The 12,849-nt window shown below is 44.2% G+C and overlaps 1 protein-coding gene across 1 annotated transcript in view; it reads left to right on the forward strand.

Moving 5' to 3' along the window:
- LOC137311115 (voltage-dependent L-type calcium channel subunit alpha-1S-like) overlaps positions 1-12,849 on the forward strand; it is a 108,390-nt gene that overhangs the window by 78,038 nt on the left and 17,503 nt on the right. The window contains exons 10-13 of the mRNA XM_067978482.1: positions 1,495-1,597; positions 8,241-8,342; positions 9,688-9,827; positions 11,403-11,531. Of these exons, the coding sequence (XP_067834583.1) occupies positions 1,495-1,597; positions 8,241-8,342; positions 9,688-9,827; positions 11,403-11,531 (474 nt within the window). The remainder of the gene's footprint in view (positions 1-1,494; positions 1,598-8,240; positions 8,343-9,687; positions 9,828-11,402; positions 11,532-12,849) is intronic.

Genomic DNA, 12,849 nt, shown 5'->3' on the forward strand with positions numbered 1-12,849 from the left:
CTGATCTCTCCCTGTTCTCACCCCGTTCTCTCTCTGATCTCTCCCTGTTCTCTCCCTGTTCTCACCCCGTTCTCTCTCTGATCTCTCCCTGTTCTCACCCCGTTCTCCCCCTGTTCTCACCCCGTTCTCTCTTTGTTCTCTCTCTGATCTCTCCCTGTTCTCTCTCTGATCTCTCCCCGTTCTCTCCCTGTTCTCTCCCCGTTCTCTCTCTGATCTCTCCCTGTTCTCTCTCTGATCTCTCCCCGTTCTCTCCCTGTTCTCACCCCGTTCTCTCTCTGTTCTCTCCCTGTTCTCTCCCCGTTCTCTCTCTGATCTCTCCCTGTTCTCTCCCCGTTCTCTCTCTGATCTCTCCCTGTTCTCTCCCCGTTCTCTCTCTGATCTCTCCCCGTTCTCTCTCTGATCTCTCCCTGTTCTCTCCCCGTTCTCTCTCTGATCTCTCCCTGATCTCTCCCTGTTCTCACCCCGTTCTCTCTCTGATCTCTCCCTGATCTCTCCCTGTTCTCACCCCGTTCTCTCTCTGATCTCTCCCTGATCTCTCCCTGTTCTCACCCCGTTCTCTCTCTGATCTCTCCCTGATCTCTCCCTGTTCTCACCCCGTTCTCTCTCTGATCTCTCCCCGATCTCTCTCTGTTCTCTCTCTGATCTCCCCCTGTTCTCACCCCGTTCTCTCTCTGATCTCTCCCTGTTCTCACCCCGTTCTCTCTCTGATCTCTCCCTGTTCTCACCCCGTTCTCACCCTGTTCTCTCTCTGATCTCTCCCTGATCTCTCCCTGTTCTCACCCCGTTCTCTCTCTGATCTCTCCCCGTTCTCTCCCCGTTCTCTCTCTGATCTCTCCCTGTTCTCACCCCGTTCTCTCTCTGATCTCTCCCTGTTCTCACCCTGTTCTCACCCTGTTCTCTCTCTGATCTCTCCCTGATCTCTCCCTGATCTCTCCCTGTTCTCACCCCGTTCTCTCTCTGATCTCTCCCTGTTCTCTCCCCGTTCTCTCTCTGATCTCTCCCTGTTCTCACCCCGTTCTCTCTCTGATCTCTCCCCGTTCTCTCCCCGTTCTCTCTCTGATCTCTCCCTGTTCTCACCCCGTTCTCTCTCTGATCTCTCCCTGTTCTCACCCCGTTCTCACCCTGTTCTCTCTCTGATCTCTCTCTGATCTCTCCCTGTTCTCACCCCGTTCTCACCCTGTTCTCTCTCTGATCTCTCCCTGATCTCTCCCTGTTCTCACCCTGTTCTCTCTCTGATCTCTCCCTGTTCTCTCCCTGTTCTCTCTCTGATCTCTCTCTGATCTCTCCCTGTTCTCACCCCGTTCTCACCCTGTTCTCTCTCTGATCTCTCCCTGATCTCTCCCTGTTCTCACCCCGTTCTCTCCCTGTTCTCTCCCCGTTCTCTCTCTGATCTCTCTCTGATCTCTCCCTGTTCTCACCCCGTTCTCTCTCTGATCTCTCCCCGTTCTCTCCCCGTTCTCTCTCTGATCTCTCCCTGTTCTCTCCCTCTCACAGCGCCTGGTCTCCATGAACATGCCCATGAACAGTGATGGGACTGTTACCTTCAACGCCACCCTCTTCGCACTGGTCCGAACAGCCCTCAAAATTAAAACCGAAGGTGGGAGTCGCACAGTGAATGTTCTCCTGAGACAGGCGACCGAGGCCTGAGTATGGAGCAGGATTGTATGGAGGCAGCTCACTGACACACCATACAGACCATGGTCCAGTTAGAGTGGTACAGAACTGTGAACTCACTGTATCAGTAGTAGGACACACACTGCAGTTATATATATATGCACTGGGGTTATATATATACACTGGGGTTATATATATACACTGGGGTTATATATATATACGCACTGGGGTTATATATATATACGCACTGGGGTTATATATATATACACGCACTGGGGTTATATATATACACTGGGGTTATATATAGACACACTGGGGTTATATATATACACTGGGGTTATATATATATACGCACTGGGGTTATATATATATACACGCACTGGGGTGATATATATACACTGGGGTTATATATATACACTGGGGTTATATATATATATATATATATATACACTGGGGTTATATATATACACTGGGGTTATATATATATATATGCACTGGGGTTATATATATACACTGGGGTTATATATACACACACTGGGGTTATATATATACACTGGGGTTATATATATATACGCACTGGGGTTATATATATATACACGCACTGGGGTTATATATATACACTGGGGTTATATATATACACTGGGGTTATATATATATATATACACTGGGGTTATATATATACACTGGGGTTATATATATATATACACTGGGGTTATATATATATACACGCACTGGGGTTATATATATATACACTGGGGTTATATATATACACTGGGGTTATATATATATATGCACTGGGGTTATATATATATATATGCACTGGGGTTATATATATACACTGGGGTTATATATATATATACACTGGGGTTATATATATATACACGCACTGGGGTTATATATATATACACTGGGGTTATATATATATACACGCACTGGGGTTATATATATATACACGCACTGGGGTTATATATATATACACGCACTGGGGTTATATATATATACACGCACTGGGGTTATATATATATACACGCACTGGGGTTATATATATATACACGCACTGGGGTTATATATATATACACGCACTGGGGTTATATATATATACACGCACTGGGGTTATATATATATATACACGCACTGGGGTTATATACACGCACTGGGGTTATATATATGCACTGGGGTTATATATATATACACGCACTGGGGTTATATATATATACACGCACTGGGGTTATATATATACACTGGGGTTATATATATATACACGCACTGGGGTTATATATATATACACTGGGGTTATATATATATACACGCACTGGGGTTATATATATATACACTGGGGTTATATATATATACACGCACTGGGGTTATATATATACACTGGGGTTATATATATATACACGCACTGGGGTTATATATATACACTGGGGTTATATATATATACACGCACTGGGGTTATATATATACACTGGGGTTATATATATATACGCACTGGGGTTATATACACACACTGGGGTTATATATACACACACTGGGGTTATATATATATACACTGGGGTTATATATATACAGGCACTCCGGATATATGCACTCACTGGGGTTATATATACACACACTAGGGTTATATATACACACTGGGGTTATATATACACGCACTGGAGTTATATATATATATATACACGCACTGGGGTTTTTTATATATATATATATATATATATATACACGCACTGGGGTTATATATACATGCACTGGGATTATATATATATATACATGCACTGCGGTTATATACACTCACTGGGGTTATATATACACACTGGGGTTTTATATATATATACACGCACTGGGGTTATATATACACGCACTGGGGTTATATATACACGCACTGGGGTTATATATACACGCACTGGGGTTATATATACACGCACTGGGATTATATATATACACGCACTGGGATTATATATACACACACTGAGGTTATATATACACTCACTGGGGTTAAATACACACACTGGGGTTATATACACACACTGGGGTTATATATACACACTGGGGTTATATACACACACTCGGGTATTATACATTGGGGTCATAAACACACACTGGGGTTATATGCACACAATGGGGTTATATACAAACACTGGGGTTATATACAAACACGGGGGTTATATACAAACACGGGTTATATATACACACACTGGGGTTATATATACACACACTGGGGTTATATATGCACACACTGGGGTTAAATACGCACACTGGGTTATATATACACACACTGGGGTTATATATACACACTGGAGTTATATATACACACACTGGGGTTATATATGCACACACTGGGGTTATATACACACACTGAAGTTATATATACACACAGGGGTTATATACACACACTGGAGTTATATATACACTGGGGTTTTATATACATACATGCACTGGGGTTTTATATATATACACGCACTGGGGTTATATATATACACGCACTGGGGTTATATATATACACGCACTGGAGTCATATATATATACATGCACTGCAGTTATATACACTCACTGGGGTTATATATACACACTGGGGTTTTATATATACACGCACTGGGATTATATATATATATATACACGTACTGGGGTTATTATATATATACACGTACTGGGGTTATTATATATATACACGTACTGGGGTTATATATATACACTCACTGGGGTTACCTACACACACTGGGCTTATATACACACACTGGAGTTATATATACACACACTGGGCTTATATACACACACTGGAGTTATATATACACACACTGGGGTTATATATACACACACTGGGGTTATATATACACACTGGGGTTATGTACACACACTGGGGTATTATACACTGGGGTTATATACACACAATAGGATTATATACAAACAATGGGGTTATATACACACACGGGTTATATACACACTGGGGTTATATACACACACTGGGGTTATATATACACACACTGCCGTTATATATACACAAGGGGTTATATATACACACTAGGGCTATACACACATACTGGGGATATACACACATACTGGGGTTATACACACACACTGGAGTTATATACACACACTGGGGTTATATATTCACACACTGGGGTTATACACACACACACTGGGGTTATACACACACACACTGGGGGATATACACACACGGGGATATAGACACACTGGCGTTATACACATACACTGGGGTTATATACACACTGGGGTTATATGTACACTGGGGTTATATCCACACACTGGGGTTATATCCACACACTGGGGTTTTATATATATATACACGCACTGGGATTATATATATATATACACACACTGGGGTTATATATATACACTCACTGGGGTTATATACACACACACTGGGGTTATATACACACACACTGGAGTTATATACACACACACTGGGGTTATATATACACACACTGGGGTTATGTACACACACTGGGGTATTATACACTGGGGTTATATACACACAATGGGGTTATATACACACACGGGTTATATATACACACACTGGGATTAAATACACACTGGGGTTATATATACACACACTGGGGTTATATATACACACACTGCGGTTATATATACACAAGGGGTTATATATACACACTGGGGCTATACACACATACTGGGGTTATACACACATACTGGGGTTATATACACACACTGGGGTTACATACACACTGGGGTTATATACACACACTGGGGTTATAGACATACACTGGGGTTATATACACACTGGGGTTATATGTACACTGGGGTTATATCCACACACTGGGGTTATATCCACACACTGGGGTTTTATATATATATATACACGCACTGCGATTATATATATATATATATATATATATATACACGCACTGGGGTTATATATACACGCACTGGGGTTATATACACACACACTGGGGTTATATACACACACACTGGGGTTATATACACACACTGGGGTTATATACACACACACTGGGGTTATATACACACACACTGGGGTTATATACACACACTGGAGTTATATACACACACACTGGGGTTATATACACACAATGGGGTTATATACACACACGGGTTATATACACACTGGGGTTATATATGCACACACTGGGGTTACATACACACTGGGGTTATATACACACACTGGGGTTATACACACACTGGGGTTATATGTACACTGGGGTTATATCCACACACTGGGGTTATATCCACACACTGGGGTTATATACACACATTGGGGTTATATACACACATTGGGGTTATACACACACACTGGGGTCATACACACACACTGGGGGATATACACACACTGGGGTTATACACACACTAGGGGGATATGCACGCACTGGGGTTATACACACACTGGGGTTATGTACACACACTGGGGTATTATACACTGGGGTTATATACACACAATGGGGTTATATACACACACGGGTTATATATACACACACTGGGATTAAATACACACTGGGGTTATATATACACACACTGGGGTTATATATACACACACTGCGGTTATATATACACAAGGGGTTATATATACACACTGGGGCTATACACACATACTGGGGTTATACACACATACTGGGGTTATATACACACACTGGGGTTACATACACACTGGGGTTATATACACACACTGGGGTTATAGACATACACTGGGGTTATATACACACTGGGGTTATATGTACACTGGGGTTATATCCACACACTGGGGTTATATCCACACACTGGGGTTTTATATATATATATACACGCACTGCGATTATATATATATATATATATATATATACACGCACTGGGGTTATATATACACGCACTGGGGTTATATACACACACACTGGGGTTATATACACACACACTGGGGTTATATACACACACTGGGGTTATATACACACACACTGGGGTTATATACACACACACTGGGGTTATATACACACACTGGAGTTATATACACACACACTGGGGTTATATACACACAATGGGGTTATATACACACACGGGTTATATACACACTGGGGTTATATATGCACACACTGGGGTTACATACACACTGGGGTTATATACACACACTGGGGTTATACACACACTGGGGTTATATGTACACTGGGGTTATATCCACACTCTGGGGTTATATCCACACACTGGGGTTATATACACACATTGGGGTTATATACACACATTGGGGTTATACACACACACTGGGGTCATACACACACACTGGGGGATATACACACACTGGGGTTATACACACACTAGGGGGATATGCACGCACTGGGGTTATACACACACTGGGGTTATATACACACAATGGGGTTATATACACACACTGGGGTTATATACACACACTGGGATTAAATACACACACTGGGGTTATATATACACACACTGGGGTTATATACACACACTGGGATTAAATACACACACTGGGGTTATATATACACAAGGGGTTATATATACACACTGGGGCTATACACACACACTGGGGTTATACACACACACTGGGGTCATACACACACACTGGGGGATATACACACACTGGGGTCATACACACACACTGGGGGATATACACACGCTGGGGTTATACACACACTAGGGGGATATGCACACACTGGGGTTATACACACTCTGGGGTTATATACACACTGGGGTTATACACACACACTGGGGTTATATATACACACACTGGCGTTATATACACACACTGGGGTTATATACACACACTGGGGTCATATACACACACGGGTCATATATACGCACTGGGGTTATATATACACACACTGGGGTTATACACACACTGGGGTTATACACACACACTGGGGTTTTATATATATATATATATTCACTGGGGTTATGTACACACACTGGGGTTATATATATATACACTGGGGTTATATATACACACGGGTTATACACACGCACTGGGGTTATACACACACACTGGGGTTATACACACACACTGGGGTTATACACACTCACTGGGGTTATATACACACACTGGGGTTATATACACACACTGGGGTTATGTACACACACTGGGGTTATATACACACACTGGGGTTATACACACACACTGGGGTTATATACACACACTGGGGTTATATACACACACTGGGGTTATGTACACGCACTGGGGTTATACACACGCACTGGGGTTATACACACGCACTGGGGTTATACACACGCACTGGGGTTATGTACACACACTGGGGTTATACACACGCACTGGGGTTATACACACGCACTGGGGTTATGTACACACACTGGGGTTATGTACACACACTGGGGTTATACACACGCACTGGGGTTATACACACGCACTGGGGTTATACACACGCACTGGGGTTATACACACGCACTGGGGTTATATACACACACTGGGGTTATGTACACACACTGGGGTTATATACACACACTGGGGTTATGTACACACACTGGGGTTATGTACACACACTGGGGTTATGTCCACACACTGGGGTTATATACACGCACTGGGGTTATACACATACTGGGGGATATGGCCAATGGAAGATGTGAGCAGGAATTGACGGCTGGACTCGCAGTGTTTCCACAGATTTATATTCATCTCCTTTTATTATCTTTGCCAACAGGGAACTTTGAACAGTCCAATGAGGAACTGAGAGCCATTATCAAAAAAATCTGGAAACGAACGAGCATGAAACTGCTCGACCAAGTGATACCCCCTATAGGAGGTGAGTGCCTGTTACAGCTGTTGGTTGAGAGGCCCTCTTTCCTACAGCCCTTAGTTGAGAAGCCTTGTTTCGTACAGCTGTTTGTTGAGAGGCCTTGTTTCGTACAGCTGTTGGGAGGCCGTGTTTCGTACAGCTGTTTGTTGGGAGGCCGTGTTTCGTACAGCTGTTTGTTGGGAGGCCGTGTTTCGTACAGCTGTTTGTTGAGAGGCCTTGTTTCATACAGCTGTTTGTTGGGAGGCCGTGTTTCGTACAGCTGTTTGTTGAGAGGCCGTGTTTCGTACAGCTGTTTGTTGAGAGGCCGTGTTTCGTACAGCTGTTTGTAGAGAGGCCGTGTTTCGTACAGCTGTTTGTTGAGAGGCCGTGTTTCGTACAGCTGTTTGTTGAGAGGCCGTGTTTCGTACAGCTGTTTGTTGAGAGGCCCTGTTTCGTACAGATGTTTGTTGGGAGGCCCTGTTTCGTACAGCTGTTTGTTGGGAGGCCCTGTTTCGTACAGCTGTTTGTTGAGAGGCCTTGTTTAGTACAGCTGTTGGGAGGCCCTGTTTCGTACAGCTGTTTGTTGAGAGGCCGTGTTTTGTACAGCTGTTTGTTGGGAGGCCCTGTTTCGTACAGCTGTTTGTTGAGAGGCCTTGTTTCGTACAGCTGTTTGTTGGGAGGCCCTGTTTCATACAGCTGTTTGTTGAGAGGCCTTGTTTCGTACAGCTGTTTGTTGAGAGGCCTTGTTTCGTACAGCTGTTTGTTGGGAGACCCTGTTTCGTACAGCTGTTTGTTGACAGGCCTTGTTTCGTACAGCTGTTTGTTGGGAGGCCGTGTTTCGTACAGCTGTTTGTTGGGAGGCCCTGTTTCGTACAGCTGTTTGTTGAGAGGCCTTGTTTCGTACAGCCGTTTGTTGGGAGGCCCTATTTCGTACAGCTGTTTGTTGAGAGGCCCTATTTCGTACAGCTGTTTGTTGGGAGGCCCTGTTTCATACAGCTGTTTGTTGGGAGGCCCTATTTCGTACAGCTGTTGGTTGGGAGGCCCTATTTCGTACAGCTGTTTGTTGGGAGGCCCTGTTTCATACAGCTGTTTGTTGGGAGGCCCTGTTTCGTACAGCTGTTTGTTGGGAGGCCGTGTTTCGTACAGCTGTTTGTTGGGAGGCCCTGTTTCGTACAGCTGTTTGTTGAGAGGCCGTGTTTCGTACAGCTGTTTGTTGGGAGGCCCTATTTCGTACAGCTGTTTGTTTAGTGGCCATGTTTCGTATTTGACCAATGATGAGATCTCATGGGTTGGTTCAGATAAGTGTTTATTGTTTAATATGATTTAGTTTAGTTACTATGGCAATGACTGAATGTTAACATTTTCTGTTTAGATGATGAAGTGACAGTCGGCAAGTTCTATGCCACGTTCCTCATCCAAGAACATTTCCGGAAGTTTAAGAAGCGTCAGGAAGAATATTATGGAATTCTCCCATCAAAGAAGAACCAGAATCAGAATGAAATTGAGCTCCAGGTAGGGATGATAGTCTGGTGTTTAGAGACTCCGGCCTTGCATTGTTCAGTGAGAGGATGTGACACCGTGAACCATCTGCCACTGTGGTGCTGGTTTGGTTCAAGTTGCTGGGTAGTTGGTGTTACTTTGATGGTTAGGCATTGCTTCGTTGTTGGTGTTGTGTTGGTTGGTTTATGTATGTGATTGGCACAGCTTTGCTGGATGTACATGGCTTTGTGATTGGCATTGGTTGGTTGCCATGCCTTGGTGGTGGGTGACATTAATATTGGGTAAGGTTTATTCAGAGCAACACCGCACGGCAAGAGATATTGAGTGAGGAGAGTCTGTATAGGACGATACCGTGAAGGAGACTAGATTTGAGATGGAGCAGTAATGGTCTGATTTAATGGTTGCCCCATCGTTTCAAGTGAGAGGCCGTGGAATCTGGGGTCGGGTCAATCCGGTGTTTTAGTAACTGACCAGACCAGTCTAGAGTTTATTCACATCACCCAGTTGATTGTAAGAGGCTGAAACTGGTTTGTTGAGTCATGTTTGGCGATCGGTATTATTAATAGCTGGGCATCATTCAACACCATACTGCACATTACAGTAATCGACAGTGTAACCTTATCTCAATTAGATAAAGCAAGGAATCCATGAGGTTGTCACCATGCCATTGTTATAGAAAGAGCAAAGTGCTTCGTTGGTTCACCTGGATGTGTGTTTAGAAAGGCATGCCATCTTCTGGCTCCAGGCATTAAGGTGGTGACAGCTCCAATTACTAGAACCAACAAGGGCTTCAATGCTCCGTGAGGTGACATCAGCCAGAGAAGTGGGAGAAGATGCAGGGCAGAGACAAGGACATGTTAGAAGGGACTGTTGGTTCATGGATCCCCATCAGCCAGTTGCTGAGCAACATTGGTGAGACATGAGACCAAATCTCTCTTGTCAGAGGCAGGATAACCAATATACAGACAGAACGTGAACAAAGTCCATAATACGAGGGAGAAGAACCATTTAGGAGACATTCCCCATGTTGCCTCCCATGGAGCTTTGTCTGTCAGGTTGTACTGTATGTACCAGTGGTGAAATGCGTACTGAGATGCACATCTCAACAGTAGAGTACAAATCTACAGTGGTAAAGCTGAGACATGACAATCAGTCAGTCAGACCTCAAATGGAAGGCTCTCAACTTTGGTCAACAGGCTACAAAAAAAGTAAACACGCATGTAATCGAGAAAGTAGAGAGAAGGGAGACAGAGCTGATCCCGAGGGGATCGATGGGAGAATTGGGGAATAGAGGGATGGGTCCAATGAGAGAGCAGGGTACCAGATGGATGGGTCCAATGAGAGAGCAGGGTACCAGAGGGATGGGTCCAATGAGAGAGCAGGGTACCAGAGGGATGGGTCCAATGAGAGAGCAGGGTACCAGAGAGATGGGTCCAATGAGAGAGCAGGGTACCAGATGGATGGGTCCAATGAGAGAGCAGGGTACCAGAGGGATGGTCTCAGTGGAAGAATTATAATTGATGGATGGGTTTTAATGGGCTGAAGGGTCTTATCTGTTGCTTGACTTTTCTTCTGCTCCCACGTTAGGCTGGATTGCGCAGTATTGAGGAGGACATTGGCGGTGACCTCCATCGAACGATATCTGGAGAGCTGCCGATTGAAGAGGAAGGAGATCGAGCAATAGAGGAAGGTGGTTTGGACGAGACAATTTACAGGGTGGGTCATTTCAACAATGGAACTGGTTGCAGTGTTGGTGAAAGTTCACAGGTGGCGATCCACAGTATCATTTCACAAACTAGAAGGAAGTGGCCGCTGGAACTGAACACCATCCCGTCCGGAGATTAATTCTGGTCACTGCATATTCCATACTGTGTGGGGGTGTTCATTCCATCACATGAGGCCTTAACATCCCAGCTCAGCTATCACACCAACTGTGGCTGAGTCACCATTGGTACTGATAGTAAGCGTAGCCCTCACAGTAGCAATAGTGACGCCATGATCCCTACCGTGAGCAATGGTGAAACCAAAGCATTCATAGTGAGCGGTGGTAACTCACTATGAACTGAGAGGATATCCTTATCAGGAAATACTGAACAGGCTGGGGCTCTTTTCTCTAGAAAAGAGAAGGCTGAGGGGTGACCTAATAGAGCTCTTTAAGATTATGAAAGGGTTTGATAGGGTAGATGTAGAGAAGATGTTTCTACTTGTGGGGGAGACCAGAACTAGGGGCCATCAATATAAGATAGTCACTAATAAATCAAATAGGGAATTCAGGAGAAACTTCTTTACCCAGAGAGTGGTGAGAATGTGGAACTCACTACCACAAGGAGTAGTTGAGGTGAATAGAATAGATACATTTAAGGGGGAAGCTGGATAAACACATGAGGGAGAAAGGAATAGAAAGATATGCTGATAGGGTGAGATGGAGTAGGGAGGGAGGAGGCTCATGTGGAGCATAAACACCAGCACAGACCAGTGGGGCCGAATGGCCTGTTTCTGTGCTGTAGACTCAATGTAACTCAATAGTGACTCTAAGCTCCCTATAGTGAGCAATGGTGAAACCAAAGCATTTATAGTGAGCAGCAGTGATTCCCTGATCCTGATAATGAACAATAGTGACTCCATGACCCTCATAGCAGCTATACTGAATCCATGGCAAGTAACATTCGCGCCAGACAAGTGCCAGGCAATGACCATCTCCAACAAGAGAGAGTCTAACCACCTCCCCTTGACATTCAACGGCATTACCATCGCCGAATCCCCCACCATTAACATCCTGGGGGGTCACCATTGACCAGAAACTTAACTGGACCAGCCATATAAATACTGTGGCTACGAGAGCAGGTCAGAGGCTGGGTATTCTGCGGCAAGTGACTCACCTCCTGACTCCCCAAAGCCTTTCCACCATCTACAAGGCACAAGTCAGGAGTGTGATGGAATACTCTCCACTTGCCTGGATGAGTGCAGCTCCAACGACACTCAAGAAGCTCGACATTATCCAGGACAAAGCAGCCCGCTTGATTGGCACCCCATC

The sequence above is a fragment of the Heptranchias perlo genome, unplaced genomic scaffold (genome assembly GCF_035084215.1).
Source record: "Heptranchias perlo isolate sHepPer1 unplaced genomic scaffold, sHepPer1.hap1 HAP1_SCAFFOLD_297, whole genome shotgun sequence".
Taxonomy (NCBI): domain Eukaryota; kingdom Metazoa; phylum Chordata; class Chondrichthyes; order Hexanchiformes; family Hexanchidae; genus Heptranchias; species Heptranchias perlo.